Raw genomic sequence first — 18,062 nt, forward strand, 5'->3', positions numbered from 1 at the left:
TTTCTGCGAAGTGGACACTGGACAGGATTTTCAAGCTTGGTCGGGACTGACTGGGAGTTTAAAGCTAAAAAATAAACTAACTTTAAAGGTAAGCTCGTGTAAAACTTGAATTAGGTTTCTGCCTCTCTGCTAAAAGAAAGGTTTCTGAACCTTCTTAACCTTACCTTGTTCATACTCTTGATAACAGGTTACATGAATCGATTGGCCTTTAATTTGTATTTGCTTTTGAAATCCTTTGTTACTTTGGTTGAGTGACTAGGTAATGTTTTACAATAAAGTGAGATTCTACTTGGCCAGGTGTTTAAATTTTGCATTCTCTCTCTCGCTCTGCGTGTGTGTGTGTGTATTTGCAAATTTCCTAAGTGTAAATTACCGTGTTACAGGGGAGAAATTGTCGGATGGAAGGTATGAACCCAATCTATAAAGATATAGCTCACAACTTACTCCCTCCTTCTCAGACATTTGCCATCCTGATGACCTTGTAGCATGGGAAAAGTGTGCCCCTAAATCAGAGGAGGGAAGATAGGTAAGCAACAGCTGTGAATTCAAGAGCCATGACTGTGGGAAATCCAAGAGGCAGCCTGGTTCTTCCTGGCTCCACAGAAAACCCATTAATGAAAAGAAATGCTTTGAAAATATGTTCTCCATTTGGGGTATTCCTTCTACAGTTTTGGGTTGACAATATCTGGTGAAAATGAGGATCATTTTAGAGACAATCTTGTGACTCATACTCTAGTTCTGTGTTTTGAGGTTAGGGTTCACTTTCTAAAACTCACTTCCCAAATAGTTCTTGGAGGCTGTGTTACAATATTTCAATGTTTAAGGGGGGTACAAAGAACATAGTCTCAGCATGGGAAGCTGAGTGCTGCAATCTGTCTCTGGGAGAATATCTGATGCCCCACGATAACCAGGGGGTTATACATTCTGGGAAAGTATCATTTAAAGGGTTGTCTCCAGCCTAGATGGAAGGTCTCTTGTCGGGAATACTTAAGTACCATATGCACAAGCAAAGTGAATAAAATACCTCTGAAAATCTCTAGTTCCCTCTTAAGAAGGACATCCACATTGCACTGGTCTACAGAGAGAACTACTGACATCAAACTCACCCTAAAACAAGGCCCTAATAACAAAAACACCAATGCCTGGACAAAAAGAAGTCACCATCAGAGGGACACCACTATCACAAGATTGCCCCCCCCCCACGACCACATGGTCATTTGTTGACCTTCTCATCTACGTTGGCGGGTTTCTCCCCTCCAAGGCTCTTCTCAGTGATGTTCCTAGGTGGGATCCCCTCATCTGTCCAACTAATACCTGCTCTCACAAGGGCACAATTATGTTTCCTTCAACTTTTACTCAAGCTCAATCAGCAGGTAAGACTTTAGCCAAGTGACATAACACTCCTGGGCTACATTAATCGAAATTTAAAGGCTCCCTTGTGTTGGGAATGTTTAAACTGTCAAGGGATAACCAGCCTAAGAACACTGGGGAGTACAGCTGAGTGGACAAGTCAGAATGAAATTTCCTTTAAAGAGAAGGAACAGACTAATCCAGCTGAACAGCGATAAAACAGGGCTGTTTTGTGTGAAGCTTTTCAATTTTCATTTATGACTTTATGAATACTGCTTTCCACATTTTTTAAGAGACCACAAATATTTTCTTATGTTTTTCCACTCCTTATCAGAATAGGTTAAGTTGTTTTTTTATTGCCACCAATATATTGCTATATTTTCTACTGCACAGCATGGTGAGCCAGGTACACAGACATGTTTATATTATTTTCTCATATTATCTTGCTCCATCACAAGTAAGGAGAAATAGTTCCCAGGGCTACACAGCAGGATCTCACTGCTTATCCATTCCGAAGGCAAGAGACTGCCTCAATGAACTCCAAGCTCCCACTCAATCCCACTCTGTCCCAGTCCCCCTCCCCCTGGAAACCACAAGTCTATTCTCAAAATCCATGTTTTTCTCTTCTGTGGAAAGCTTCACTTGTGCTCTAAAATAGACACCAGATATAAGGGTTATCATGTGGTGTTTGTCTTTCTCTTTCTGACTTCCTTCTCTCAGCATGAGAGTCTCTAGGTTTATGTTTTATTCACTGTCTCCACAAAATTGCTATTTCTTGCATTTCCAGAAGTGTAACTGAGTCACTGAAAATGATATATAGTTCCATATGAGATCAGTGGTCTCTAGATATGGGAACATGCAGCAAGAGGGAATATTTTCCTGGACCATAATAGACGAGGAAGATGGGTGGTCCAGAGACTTTTGGCTACTCCTAGTATGGCTTTGTCCAGGACTAGCACATTGAGTGGCCTATCTGTGACATCATTGCCAGACCTAGAAATGTTCATTGCTGGCACTGTGAGATGAAATGGTCATGAAATGCCTCCCCAAACTATGGTCAAATGTACGACCATGGGGGAGTATGGCCAACTGTGACCTCAAGTTAGCACTTGCCTAGAGGCTCTCCGTGCAGGAAAACTTGAGGCACAGCAGCTGTTGACCTGCAGCACCGGCTGAGCAGAGCTCAGGGAGGTGACCAGGGGTGAGGCACAGGCCTTCAGACCGATTTCAGGTGAGGATCTCTATGGGCCCAAATTCTTGCATCTTCTCTCATCTAGAAATACAGAGATCATTGACCATGGCAACTGCATGGGCCAAAAGAGAGAAAAGGCAGAATGGAGCAGCTGTGGGTCAGACATCCAAGGAAGACTAGGAAATCTTATGGAAGTAATTTTAGGCAATCCCTTGTATTGCCAAGAACGTAGGGTTTATGTGCCCTGTCAGACGTGATGACACCAGCTGTTCTCAAAGCAGCATCAGCTGGCAGCGACAACCTTATATTTTCAAGGTCTTCTCTTATAGCAACAGAAAGGAGACAACATGTATTATGACCAATAGCTCCTGTGATTTACGTGTTAATACCACATCACGTGTTAAAACCTACTCAGATGAAACTACACTCCTCCTTCCACAATACTGGTATCAACCCATGTTTAATCTTATTTTTCCTTGCTTCCCATCCTCTATGGTAGCATATACCATGTCCATCCACAAGTACTCCTCACCCCAGGCCAGAGAGAGAAGAGTAGACATTCATCCCTATCCCATATAATGGAAGGCTTGAATGAGAGGATCCCAGGAGGATGGAGACAGACTGCCATACACCCCAACTATTGCTGCTCACCTGAGAGACTTGCTGTGGACACCCCTCCCAGAATGTGGATGTGCAAGTTGGGCAGCAAGAAACGAGGACCTGTGGGAAGCAACTGCCTGCACAGACTAACTGCCTACAAGGATTAACTGTGCTCTGTCATGGGACTTGAGTCCCTACACCTCCCTTGACCTTCCCTTTCTTCTCCATTTTCCCTGCCGCAAGGTCCCACTGTGGACTCCAACCACAGACTCCCACCACAGATGCTTTATAAGCCTAACACCTCCTTGCAGTCAAGGCTGATGCCATCGTGGGCTCTGCCCAGCCCCCTCAGAGACCCTAATAAATCCCTCTTGTGTACTATTTGGTCTTGTGCCTTCCTCCCTCAACAACCTAACGGAAAATGTTTGGAATATTGTTTAACACACAGACTACTTGCGTAGGATACACAGAAAACTCGATATAATAAAATCAGTGATACCAGATCACAGTCCGTTTTTAACAATGTGAAAACATTATGGTATAAGTTTTAGAGTGTTCAGTTCAATGGCATACATAATCTTCAGAATGTGGTACACCCATCAATTCCTCAGTTCTCATTGTATCAATCCGCAATGAAATCTCATAACCTTTGGATGGTACTTCCCCACATTTCCTCTCCTAACACAAGCAACCATCAATCTTTTTTTTGTCTCTATGGCTATAGATATTTTGCCTGGTGCCCAGGGCCCTTCCATGTCTTGGTTAGTGACAAAGGTCATGGTTTGTTTTGTTTTGTTTTGTTTTTGATTGTGTATTTGTTTCTTTTTTCTTTTCTTTTTGTCTTTTTATTTTTTGGACTTTACGTGGGGCATGCAGAAGTTCCCAGGCCAGGGATTGAACCCATAGCACAGCAGAGATCAGAACACTTTTGTAACAAGCTAGCCACCATAGAACACTGGCTATGTTTTTCTGAATATAAATACTGCACAGATTCTAGTTATCCACTCTCAAGAGCTGCATAACTTTTGTTTCACTTTGCCGTTGTTTTTTTTTTTTTTTTTCTTCCATTTACAATGCCTTGCATAACAGGCACAAGTGCTTACGTGCACAAGAGAGAACTTGCGTTTACTTCAGGGATGAAATGGATTTATATATTTATGTGTTTTTTTATTAAAAAGATTCCATTGGAATAGGATCTCATTTGCTGATCTCATTTTTTTTTCTCTCTTTGGGTTACTGTTCAAGTACGGAGCTCATATTTTATATTAACTGGGCTAATTTCATAGAGAAGTAAACCCTGACTGAAGGTGATGCTCAGATTGCTAGGAGACTAGAGTCTTGTGATGTCACAGCTACTCAGGCTGGCAACCATTGTGATGGATTGGATAGTTTATCTGTGTAGGCTTACCAAAGCAGCATTTAAAACTGCAGAGTTCAAAAGCCATGCAGGTGAGAAAAGTAGCTGAAGAGAAATTTATCTGAGATGGCACATGCTCCTTCAGAAATTCAACCTGTGTCTCCTAAAGATGCACCAACTGGTTCAGATTCCTCCACTACATCTCCATGGTGTGATAACTCAATCACTGGGGACTTGGACTTGAGGTCTCAGATTGAAGAAAAAGCTTTCCAGGCTTTGTCTGAGGGCTCCCTGATGAAAGAGCCATGCCACACATTGTGTGCCTCTGAACCAGATGGAGATAATGATTTTCCTCCTCTGCCCTTTCCCAGAAAACTTTGGGAAATTGTTGAAAGTGATCGATTTAAGTCCATTTGGTGGGATGAAAATGGAACCTCGATCGTGATTAATGAAGAACGCTTCAAGAAAGAAGTTCTGGAGAGAAAGGCTCCCTTCAGAATTTTTGAAACTGAGAGTATGAAAAGCTTAGTTCGACAGCTTAACCTTTATGGATTTACTAAATTGCGAAGGAATTTTCAAAGACCTGCCTCACTAGCCAACATTCTGGCAGAAGATAATGAAGTCTCTGCTTGGAACAAGGTATTATGAAATGTCCAGTTATTATTTACAGAGGGACATCTGCAAATATGTTCATACATATAGGGTCATAGTAGACCTTGAAGGTGGGATGAAGTACTGCTATGCTTTTAAATTGAAGGCCACTTGGTCATAAAATATTTGGGGTGATAGAGAAATTTCCTAGCCACCTGGAGCCTTCTCGATGAACCTCACCCAATTCAAGCCCCTGAACCTCATACTGTTACTGTAAATGCACCAGGCATTTTTATTTAAGGACCATAATTGCCTGTTCCCACTACATAAATTTTTGAAAATGTTAGTAATAGATGAGTATTATTTCCTGACATTAACTCTGTGTGATGAAACAAGTCAGATTTTTATGGATTCTTTGTCCTCGTATCTTTGTTTAAAAGGTCACTAAATACCTTTCTCTTTTGGTTTTAGCTGCAGTTCTACCATAATCCAAATTTTAAACGAGGCTGTCCCCATCTGTTGGTGAGGATGAAAAGAAGAGTCAGGATGAAAAATGCTTCTCCAGTATCGGCTTCTCTACTTCAAGGCTGCAGCAAGAAGCGCTCTAGAACAGGGGGTGATGTGGATAACCATAATTCTGATGTGGCTGCAGAAACTCGTGGAGAAGATGCAATTTCAACCTCTACAAATCTAAATGTGCCTTTAATAAGATGGCCTTCTATGAGCCAGAGAATTTCTAATACAACTACCCCAACTAGAAGCGGTCTTTCTTCTCCATCATCACCATCAGTCAGGCCACCAGGACAAATTGCCATGGCTCAACATGCTATTTTTAATCAGTTGACCACGTTTCACATGCACTCACAAAGCAGCCACTCTCCAGCAAGTGGCCACATCGTGAATTTCATTACAACTACCACTTCCATTTCTCAGTACCACCTTATTTCTAACTTCCCAAGTGGTTATTTTGGACTGAGGGTGGAGCCTTCTCCTTTGCCAACCAGATACCAGAATATATCACCAACTGAGGGCCCTCTGTCTAACCCGCAACCAGCAGCCCATCCATGCTTCCCAATGCCAATGGCCACTGACACATCTGCTGCCTCGCTTTCTAGGCCAAACCCTCAGTCCTCTTCCATATCTGAACATCACCCTAATTACCACTGACCTATCAAAGGACTATAGGTTATGCAGGAGAGTGAAGATGAAATTTTATGCTGGCAAAGTCACCAAATTCCTGCAATTTTGTTATTTCAGCAATAAACTTGTATGTTCATCTTCATAGCTTCAATTTCTTTACTTTTGACACAGTTAAGAGTAAAAGGATGCTGCATTTCTTTTTCTAAAATGATTTTTCCATCATAGTTGGTTTACTGTGTTGTATCACTTTCATACTGTGCCGTAAAGTGGCCCCGTCACAGACCCACCCACCCAAGACGCACACCCACACACATACATATCCTTTGTTTCACATTATGCTGCATCAAAAGTGACTAGAGATAGTTCCCATTGCTATACAGCATAACCTCATTGCATATCCGCTCCACATGCAATAGTTTGCATTTTCAACCCCCGAATCCCAGTCCATCACAATCCTGCACCCTCCCCCTTGGCAACCAAAACCCTGTTGTCCAAATCCATGTGTGTCTTTCCTGTGGAAAGTTTCAGTTGTGCCATATATCACATTCCACACATAAGTGATGTCATATTGTGCTTGCCTTCCTCCTTCTGGCTTACTTCACTTAGGAGAGTCTCCAGTTCCAGCCGTGTTGCTGCAAATGGCATTATTCTGTTCTTTTCTTATGGCTGAGTGGTGTTGCATTGTGTATATATACAACATCCCTTAATCCATTCTTTCCAATGGTCACTTAGGTTATTTCCATGTCTTTCCTCTTGTGAAGAGTGCTGCATTGGACATACATGCGTACATAAAGTTTTCATGGAAATTTTTTTTACCCCAGGTGTATGCCCAAGAGTGGGATTGCTGCGTGACATGCTAGTTCTATATTTAGTTTTCTGAAGTGTTTCCATAGCGGTTGTAACAGTTTACATTCCTCCACAGTGTAAGAGAGTTTTCTTTTCTCCATACCCTCTCTAGCGTTTTCTCATGTGTGGACTTGTTAATGTCGGCCATTCTGTCCAGTGTGAAGTGATACCTCATAGTAGTGTAGATTTGCATTTCTCTAATAAACAGTGATGTTGAGAATTTCTTTATGTGCTTGTTGGCCCTCTGTATATTCTCTTTGGAGAATATCTATGCAGGTCTCTTTCCCATGTTTCCACTGAGTAATTGGCTATTTTGTTGTTGAGGTGGATAGGTTGGTTGTAGATTTTAGAGATTGAGCCCTTATTGGTTGCATCATCTGAAATAATTGTCTCCCATTGCAGGTTGTCCTTTTGTCGTTTTAATTGTTTTCAATGGCAGATTATTTTGCCGTTTTTTAATATTTGAAATGTTTGATAATTAGAGAGGAGCATTTGACATGTCCCCTAGCTGTAACTGTTTCAAAAAGGAAAATGGAACTAAGGAAATAGAGAATAGCTGCCAAGAGATTTCTGAAATAGTCCAAGTTGTATTGAATGGGGGTCTCAATTATGAGGGTGTGGAAAAAGGGGCAAATAAAAGTCAATTTGGAAAGGGAAAATACATAGTATTTACGTAGTGTTTTCTCAGCTGCATTATAGTCTATCTGTTACTTCAAATGGAACTTGGATATTAGTTGACACGATTGTCTTCATTGCAAAGAAAAAATAAATCAATAAATTCCATTGAGTTCCCATGATGGCAAAGAGGTTAACACACCTAACTAGTGTCCATGAGGAAGCAGCTTCACCCTCTGCCCTCGCTCTGTGGTTTAAAGCCCCAGAGTTGCCCTGAGCTGTGATGTAAGTTAAAGATGTGGCTCAGTCCCAGCATTGCTATGGCAGTGTAAGGCAGCAGACAGAGCTCTGCTTTGACCCTGACTGGGATCGCCCATATGCCACAGATGTGGCCTTCAAAAGACAAAAAAAAAAATAGATAAACAATTACTTAAAAAGTACATTTCACACTCCAAACGATAGCATATTTTATCTTATCCATGAACCATGACCATAATTTACACCATAAGTGCAACAACAATATCCACATGACATCATCAGAGATTGCATCACTGTCACCACAGGGTGGCATTTTATCAGTGAAACATCTACAAAAAAAAAGTAGTAGAAAAAAAAATGGGTGTGATTTTCTCTAAAATCCTCAAACTGTTCTAGGTTATTTTTGCCTTTATCTCCACCCCTTTATATGTCCCGATTCACACGTAGAGGTTGCTTTCTTCTTTTACACAAAGACAGGCTTAAATACAAATGCTGGCGTTTAACACCAAACCTCAGCCAGGTGAACAGGTCCCTTAAAGATATAGAATCTCTTTGACTTAGCAGCTTCTTCTGTTTCTCTTTTACTGTCTTTCTGGGGTACATTCAGAAGAATTATTTTCAATCATACCAAGAGTCACCTCAGAGCCATCCTTGGAGTAGAAAGGACCCCACTTTGTCTTAAAAAGCAAGGTGCCATTGTTGCAGAGGGGAAAAGGAGGAGGGGCAGATGCCAAAGGAATCTCCCTGCTCACCCGTGCACAGGCTTTCAGAGGGCAGGGTGCACCTGGTGCAGGCCACAGGTGGCAAGAAGCCACTTGCTTGTGCTACAGCAGCCTGGACACTTCTTGTGCTGGCTATAGGTGTCCAGATCTTTCTGGTGGGGGCTATGGGCCTCAGGTGGGTAAGTGAGATGTGGTGCCTCCTGAGTGATCTACAGGAAGTGGGGACAACCCAAAGCAGTCATCTCAGAAACCACAGGGAGTCAAGGCCTGCCACCGGTAGGGGTGTGTGATCAGGTCCAATCTCTGACCACAGTCACCTCAGAGGTCAGAAATCAGAGTGGGCACTACAACTGAGCACCACCCAGTATTGCTGTCAACACCCTGGCCATATAACCGCCCTGCAACTGTCAGTGCCAAATGCTCTGACAGTTGCACGGAAGAAGCACCCAGAAGGTTGAACACTGTCCTTTGCCAAGACCGTGTAACTAGGAGCAGTGTTGAACCACTTCCTGTGTGGGCTAAGAGGGACAGGCTGCTTCTTATAAGGGTCCTCAGTTGGGGGGGCAAACCACCAGAGGTGTGCATGGCCTGCTACCACTAGGGGTCTAGGAACAGGCACCCCTTGTGGCCCTAATCACCTCAGAGGGCACCTCAGAAGAGGTCATTGTGACCAAACACTACCTGTTTCTGCTCCAAGTTCTCTGGGAATTCACAAACCATGCCACTGCCACTGCCACTACCAAATGCTCTGGGCACCTCATGATTCTGCAAAAAGCTCATTATCACTCCCAAGGCTTTGAAACAAGGAGTAGCCTGTGCCACCTCCCTGCATGTACTTGCTGCTCCTAAGACCCCAGCAAGAAGGCACTACCAGCCCTACCCACTACCACCCTCTCCCTGGAAATACACTCTGCACCCTCGGGATAATGGCCTGCTCACTCCCAAGATTGAGCCAGCAAGAATGCAATCCTCCATGCCCCAAATAAATGGTAACACCCCACAAAATACAAAGGGTTGCTCTTGCCTAGAAGTAACCCTCCAAGACTAGAGTTTGACTTCCCCAAACTCACAGAAAAAGAAAATCATGGACACGGTGAAGAAGCCCAGGAACAATTCCCATGTAAGGTACAGGAGATTTCATGTGAAGCAGAAACAATGCAACAGACCTCCGTAGGCCAAAAAACCTGAGTTCAAAAGGGGTAGAGTGAATATATACTGAAGGAATGAAGGCTGAATATCAGGGATTTACGAGCACATTACAAACAGTCATGTCGATTACTTTCGAGAGGAATGAGGAAATTTAGGGGAAAATAGGGAAAAATTAGAAAAGTCTTTTGCTGATAGCCAAACTGGGCTAAAGGCACTAAAGGGCAGAGTGAAGAGTGCAGAGGAATGAATTAGTGACATGGAAGATAGCATAATGGAAATCACCCAATCAGGACAGCAGGCAGAAAACCACATGAAAACACGTGAAAGCAACATAAGAGATCTATGGGGTAGCATAACAGGGGTCCATCTATGCATAATAGCAATTCAAGAGGCAGAAGAAAAAGAAAAGTGGATTGGAAATATATTGTAAGAAATTATATCTCAAAATTTTCCCAAACTAAAGGAAACAGGTATCAAAATACAGTAATCACAGAAGGCACAAAACAGGCTGAACACAAATATGCCCACACCTAGACCTACTATAATGGAAATGGCCAAAGATAAAGAGAGGATTCTAAAGGCAGCAAGAGAAATACAACACATTAACTATAAGAGAACCCGCAAATCACCTAATTCCTCTACAGAAACACTACAGGCCTGAAGAAATTGGCAAGCTATACACAAATTCCAAAAGGAAAAACTCTGAAGCCTAGAGTACTCTTCCCAGCAAGACTATCATTTATTTATTTATTCATTTACGTATGTTTTATTTATTTATTGAGTATCATTTGAACTGGAAAGGGAAACAGAGAATTTCTCCAACAAACAAAAGCTAAACGAGTACACCAATACTAAACCCATTCTAAAAAATACAGAAATGGCTAAAAGAAGAAGAAGAAGAAGAAGAAGAAGAAGAAGAAGAAGAAGAAGAAGAAGAAGAAGAAGGAGAAAAAAGAAGACAGAACATATACAGATTGGAAAGCAGACACTTAAATCAGCCAGCATACATCACCAAAACAAACAAACAAAGAAAAATCTACTCGAAAAGTGATGAGAAACACAAGGAACACCAAAAGGACAAACTCGAAGATCTCAAAGAAGAAATTCAAAAGCATAGAGTGTAGGTAAGGAAGTATGAAAATATAGACACCTAATTTTAAATATCGTGTTGCAGCCTATATGACTACCAGGCTAATGCAAGCAGATGTAGGAAGTGGTTAACCTACTTGAAAAACAGGGAAACCACAAATCAAACCAAACATTACATTCATGAAAACTAAAAAGAAATGTATCCAAGCATAAAATAAATGGAAATCATCAAAAAAAAAAGAAAGAGAAAAAAAAAAAACCAAGGTAATACAACGAATCAACTGAAAAGCAAGGTTTAACATGGGAATAAATACATGTTTCTCAATAATTACCTTAAGGGTCAATGGACTGAATACTCTGATCAATAGACACAGAGCAGCAGATTGGATCAAAAAGCAAAAACATACAACCTGCTGTCTGCAAGAGACACCCTTTAGAGCAAAGAACACGTATAGACTGAATGTGAGAGAATGGGACATCATATTTCAATGGTCAAGACAGGAAAGCAGGAGTTGTGATACGCATAGTAGAAAAAATAGACATTGAAACAAACAAAGGCCATAGAGAAAGATAAAGAAGGACACAATTTCAGAGAGCCCAGATGGTGAGAGAGTAGGGGGATTTGTTCACCTCTCCCACAGATGCAACAAAAAATACACATCTACATGTAAAATGACTCACACAGAACAGCAACTGAACGCTGGCCGAAGAACTGAAACCTCCAAAAATGGGAAGAATCTCTTGACACAACTGCATAAAGCAACAGAAAAGAGGAGAGAGAGAGAAGGGGCATCAGGACTGGACTCCTGAGAGGGAATGGTGAAAGAGAAAGGGAACCCACACCCTGGAAACTCACCGAACCTGCGGAAAGATCAGCTGAGTCCAAGGGATCTCCAAGATGCCACGAAAAGTGTATCAGCAGGTTAGAGGACTGAGAGGCAGTGTGAGAGCCACACAGATCATCAGAACCGCTGGCACAGGTCCCAAAGACTGAGACGCTTTGGTGGGGACTGGGTGCCAAGCCCTAGGCTTTGGAGTTGAGTCCCTGGGAGCAGGCTGGGGTTGGTGGTGTGGAGACAGCATAAGAGATGAGGAAGTGGTGCCCCAGGGGTGAAGGGTTGCAAAGAGCTAAGGGCTGGGGACTGGAAAGCCACAAGAGAGGGAACCCAGGAGAAGGTCTGGGCCTGCAGGAGAGACATTGCACCATTGTTGGGGAGGGGAGAGCAGGATGTGTGGGCCACCAGAGAATACGCCTTGCTCCACAGCATTTTCACTTGCACAACAGCTAGTAGAGCACAGAGGGCATTCCCAGCACATCCCCCGCTTCCACCACGGGCATGCCCGGGGAGAAGTCATATTCCTTCTGCAGTAGTCTGGGCCCACTACCCATGGGAAGGCAACCACCTCCTTGGTGTTCCACCCACAGGAAGTGCCCCACTGCCCTGGTGCACCCCAGCAGCCTCCTCCCCAAGTCAGGAAGTTCACCACCACAGCAGCAGGAACAGGCCAGCCCTGCCCACCCTTGGGAAGGGCTCTGCTGACACAGCGTGAGAGAGACAGCACCGCCACCCTCGGCAAGCCCCCTACTGCTGTTGACCACTAGGGCAAAACCCTCCCGGCCATGGGGAGTGAGCGTCCTCCACGGCATGCACCGGCCAGCCCTCCCCACCCTTGGGAAGCCCTCCACTGCTGGAGAGAACCACAGGCAGCTGCCCCTGGCTGCAGGAAGGGCACCAACAATGGGACGTACACCACACTAGGAGAGACATTGCACCATTGTTGGGAGTAGTGCACGTCCACCATGACAGGCACTGGCCAGCCCTGCATGCCCTCAGGAAGCCCTCCAATCTTGTGGCACAACCCATCAAGCCCTACCTGGCTTCAAGAAGTGAACTGCCAAGGCAGAACACTCTGGCCAGCCCTACCCAGCCTACGGAAGCTCCCCACCAGAGCAGCACAACCCAGCCACACTGACTGCCCACAGGAAGCACCTAGCCATGGCGGTGGGACCCGGACAGCAATGCATGCCCTCAGGAAGAGCCCAACCACCACCATGTGCCCTGACTGTGCCAAACTACACTTTGGCTTCCCCAAATTCACACTAAAAGGAAAACACAAGCAAGAAGAGGAAGCTCAACAAACATTCCCAGTTTATGCAACAGGAGAATTCACCTAAAACCTTCAACACTCAAACAGTCTGACAGACTTTGAGTTCAAACGACACAGAGTGACAATACTAAAGAGATTCAGAGAAGATAAGCACTGTAACTCAGACTCCATCAGAAAAGAAATAGAAAACATAAGGAGAAGCCAAGAAAATCTAGAAAGTTCATTTGCAGACCAACAATGTGAGCTAAGGGCAGTAAGGGCTGGAAGGAATAATGCAGGGGAAAGTATCAGTGATGTGGAAGATAGAAGAAAGCAAATCACCCAAACAGGACAGCAGACAGAAAACCAAATGAAAAAACCCTGAGAGCAATATAAGAGACCTATGGGATAACATAAAGTGGGCCAATCTGTGCATAGTAGGAATTCCAGAAGGAGAAGTAAAAGAAAAGATTATTGAAAACGTATTGGAAGAACTTATGTCTGGAATTATGCCCAGCCATGCGAAGTGCCCCACTGCCCTGACATGCCCTGGGAAACTCCTCACCACATTGGGAAATGCACCACGACCACAGTGGAAACTGGCCAGCCTTGCCTACCCTTGGGAAGTGCCCTGCTGCCATGGGGCAACTCGGCCAGCCCTGTCCACCCTTGGGAAGTGCTCCACTGCTACAGGTTGCCCCAGAAAGCCCCAGCTAGCCATGGGAAATGCACCTCCACCTCCATGGGCACCTGCCAGCCCCACCCACACTTGGGAAGCTCTCTCCACTGCAGAGCGAGCTGGCCAGCACTGACCACACTCAAGAAGCCCCCCACTGCCATGGAGCACCAGGGCAAGCCCCGCCCATGTGCAGGGAGGGCAACTCCAATGTGGCAAGCCCTGGCCAGGCCCACCAGCCTTTGGGAAGAACCCACCTTCCATGGGGCAACCAGGCCAGGACTGCCCCCCTTTGGGAAGTGCTCTGCTGAATGGCATGCCCCAGCAATCCCCAGGCACATGTGGGAAGTTCACCTCCACCATGGTGCACACCTGACAGGCCCATCCACCCTCGGGCAGGGCCCTCTGCCATGGAGTGAACTGCCTGGTTCTGCGCACCCTCAGGAAGCAACTTTCTGCCACAGAGCAAGGAGGCCAGCCCCACCCACCCTTGGCAACTGAGAAGCTGAGCACACCGAAAAGCACCGCATGCCCGCAGGATGCACTCTGCTGCCACTGAGCACCAGGGAAAGCCCTGCCCAACTGCAGGGCTGTGCCTCAACCACATCCTATACCATTCAGCCCCACCTGACCTCAGGAAGGGCCCCACTACTGCAGAGCACCCCAGCAAGCACATCCTGGCTGCAAGAAGTGAATGACCACAATGGTGCACAAAGGCCAACCATGCCTGGCCATGGGAAGAACCTAGGCTCAGCAGTGTGACCCAGCACACCATGCATGCCCTGCTGAAGTGCTCCGCCACCACGGTGCAGCCTCAACTGTGCCAAACTACACTCTGGCTTCCCCAAATTCACAGAAAATGGAAAACACAAGCAAGATGAGGAAGCTCAGAAAACATTCCCAGTTTACACAATGGCAGAATTCACCTAAAATCTTCAACACTGAAGCAGTCTGACAGACTTGGAGTTCAAAAGGGAGACAGTGAAAAGACTGAAGGAATGAAGACAAGATATGAACAGGAATGCAGACGCCCTCAGAATGCTATGAGAAAACATAAGGAGGAGCCAAGCAAACCCAAAAAATTCATTTTCAGAGATACAAACGGAGCTAAGGGCAGTGAGGACCAGAATGAATAACGCAGAGGAATGAATTAGGGATGTGGAAGATAGATCAATGGCAATCAGCCAAACAGGAGAGCAGAAGGAAAACCAAATGAAAAAAGATGAAAGCCATATGAGACTTATGGTATAATAGAAAGTGGGCCAATCTTTGCGTAGTAGGAATTCCAGAAGGAGAAGAACAACAAGAGGGGGTTGAAAATATAGTTCAAGAAATTACCCCTGGAAGCTTTCTAAATCTAAAGGATTCTGACTTCAAGGAACAAGAAGCACAGAAGGCCCCAACTACTTGAACCCAAATAGAACCACACCAAGACATATAATAACAATGGCAAAAATTAAAGATAAAGAGAGGATTCTAAAGGCAGCGAGAGAAAAGCAAAATGTCAATTAAAAGCGAACCCCCATAAGGCTATCAGCTGATTTCTTCACAGAAACTCTACAGGCCAGGAGGGAATGGCAAGAGATATTTAAAGGACTGAAAGGAAAAAAAAAATGCAACGTGGAATGCTCTATCCAGCAAGAATACCATTTAAAATAGAAGGGGAAGGAGGGAGGACAGATGGCGGAGGAGTAGGGGGACACGCTCGCCCTCTCCCACAAACACAACAAAAGAAGCACATCTACAGAGTAAATTACTTGCACAGAACAGCAACCAATCGCTGGCAGAGGAACCTATACTCCAATAAAGGCAAGAAGTTCGTGATATTACTGGGCAGAGCGGGAGAAAATCGGAGAGTGAGAGAAGGTGAATTCGAGTGGGACTGGCCCTCCCGAAAGGGGACTACGGAGGAGAAAGGCTTCCTGCACCCTGGAAAGTCACCTACCAGGGGAAAGATCAAAGAAACCGGAGAAATATCCAGATGCAGGGAAGAGTGTAGCAGTAAGTTGGAGTATTGAAAAGCCGATCAAGAACCCAACGGACCATCTGAACTATGGGCACAGTTACCAAAAATTGAGATGCCTGGGTTGGGGCTGGGCACCGAGACCTCAGCCCCGGAGGTTAGTCCCCATGCTGGGGGGGCAGGGCGGAGCGGAAACTGCTTGGGAGGTCTAGAAACCATTTGATGGGGCAGAGACTGCCTGGGAGACTAGAAAACAAAGCTGTTGCAGAGGAAGGGAACAATACTCTAGGGACGGGGAAGTGGAAAGCCACATCAGAGGGAACCTGGGAGAAGAGCCTGGTCTGCGCCCCTGCTAGGGAGGGGAGAGAAGGGGTGGGTCCCCATAGAATACCCCCCATGCCACAGCAATCTTACAGGCCCGCTAGCTAGCAGAAAGCTGTGCTTCCCAGTGCATTCCCTCCCCCCACCCCCACCACCCCCGCCACCCCCTACACTCTCGCCTAACCTGGGGCTGCCTGCCATCCAGGAGGGCTGGCCTCAACAATTGCCTGAAGCCTACAACAGCAGGGGCTGTCCCTGCACAGGCCTGCTTGCCCTTTGGAGGGGCTACACTTCCACAGAGAAGCACCAAACAACACCAGCCCCCGAGAAAAAGCCTGCAGCCCAGAAAAGCTAGAACAAGCCTAGCCAGGCTGTGAATAGATCTGCCTAATTCTCAGATGGTTTTCCTGAGTCAGGCTACCCTGGGGAGGAGCCTCTTGGGTCTCCAATGGCACTGCTACCCGCCCAAGCCCCAAGGGGGTGCTGAGACCTAGTGGACCATCTGCAAAGGACTGCCAGCTTCAGGCAGGACCCCCTGCAGCCTAGAAAAGCTGCAACAAGCCAGGCAGAGTTGGGAAAAGATCTCAGATGGTTTTTCTGAGTTGGGCTGCCCCTGAGAGGAACCTCTTGGGTCTCTAATGGCCCTGCTATGCGCCCAAGCCCCCAGGGGGTGCTGAGACATAGCGGAACAGCTGCATAGGACTGCCAGCTCCAGGTAGGACTCCCTGCAGCCCAGAAAAGCTGCAACAAGCCTGGCCGAGTCAGGAAAAGATCTCAGACAGTCTTTCTGAGTCGGGCTGCCCTGGGGAGGAGCCTCTTGGGTCTCCAATGGCCCTGCTACCCGACAAAGCCTCGAGGGGGTGCCCCACTCCTGCAGAATAGATGCTCAGCACCACCCCCTGGAAGAGCCCCTGCAGCCTAGAAAAGCTGCAACAAGCTCAGCCAGATTGTGAAAAGACCCACCTACATTCTCAGGCTGTCCTTCTGAGTTGGGCTGCCCTAGGCGAGAGTCTCTTAGGTTCTCAGTGACCCAGATAGCTGCTCCAGCCCCCAGGAGGTGCTGCACTCCTGAGGAACAGCTGCCCAACACCGCCAACCCCCTGCCAGAACACCACAGCCTAAAAACACCAGAGCAAGCTCTGCATGACCAAGTGAAATCTGCTACCATCCTGGTGTGGATCTCCCAGTCCTGTCTGCCCTCAGGAAGCCCTCCTTTGCTTCAAAGAAACACTGTTAGCCTCATTAACACTCCAGAAAAGCCCCACTGCCTCAGAAAAGATTGACCAACAACACCAGCCCTCAGAAAATATTCCACAGCAGTGACAAGGCAAACACTGCCCGATACAGAGAGTACAACTCCCTCAGGAGAAAGAAAACAACAAGAAAGATGAAGAAGCTGAGAAACCACCCCCAGTCAAACCAACAGGAGAACTCACCTAAAACAGTCAGCAATGAAACAGATCTCTGCAGTCAGACAGACCTGGAGTTCAAAAGAGAAATAGTGAAAATACTGAAGGAATTAAGAGAAGATATGAACAGTAATGCGGACACCATCAGAAAGGAACTAGAAAATATAAGGAGGAGCCAAGAAAAACTAGAACATTCATTTGCAGTGATGCAAACTGAACTAAGGGCAGTAAAAACCAGAATGAATAATGCAGAAGAACGAATCAGTGATATGGAAGATAGAATAATGGAAATCACTCCATCCATTCAACAGACAGAAAACCGAATTAAAAAACTGGAAAGCAATATAAGAGATCTATGGGATAATATAAAGCGGGCCAATCTATGCATAATAGGAATTCCAGAAGGAGTAGAAAAAGATAAGGGCATGGAAAATATATTTGAAGAAATTATCGCTGGAAACTTCCCAAATCTAAAGGATACTGGATTCAAGATACAAGAAGCACAGAGGCCCCAAACAAACTGAACCCAAACAGACCCACACCAAGACACATCATAATAAAAATGGCAAAAGTTAGTGATAAAGAGAGGCTCCTAAAGGCAGCAAGAGAAAAACAGAATGTTACCTACAAGGGAACCCCCATAAGAATATCAGCTGATTTCTCTACAGAAACACTACAGGCCAGGAGGGAATGGCA

The 18,062-nt window shown here is 45.4% G+C and overlaps 1 protein-coding gene across 1 annotated transcript; it reads left to right on the top strand.

The window, feature by feature from the left end:
- The first annotated feature begins 4,625 nt into the window (after positions 1-4,625).
- On the top strand, positions 4,626-6,257 carry LOC146394393 (heat shock transcription factor, Y-linked-like). Its single transcript, XM_085009121.1, has 2 exons — positions 4,626-4,792; positions 5,561-6,257. Exons 1-2 carry the CDS (start codon positions 4,626-4,628, stop codon positions 6,255-6,257), a joined length of 864 nt encoding a protein of 287 aa, XP_084865247.1.
- Positions 6,258-18,062: the final 11,805 nt, after the last annotated feature.

This window comes from Sus scrofa, chromosome Y, assembly GCF_054392235.1.
Source record: "Sus scrofa isolate SSC_HxYL_T2T_F1_AM1 chromosome Y, Sscrofa_HxYL_maternal_Yorkshire_Landrace_v2.0, whole genome shotgun sequence".
Classification (NCBI taxonomy): domain Eukaryota; kingdom Metazoa; phylum Chordata; class Mammalia; order Artiodactyla; family Suidae; genus Sus; species Sus scrofa.

Coding starts and splice junctions, on each gene's coding strand:
- LOC146394393 (XM_085009121.1), top strand. CDS start 4,626: ATGGCACATGCTCCTTCAGAAATTCAACCTGTGTCTCCTAAAGATGCA. Junction 4,793..5,560: donor GCTTTGTCTGAGGGCTCCCT/GATGAAAGAGCC, acceptor CTTTTGGTTTTA/GCTGCAGTTCTACCATAATC.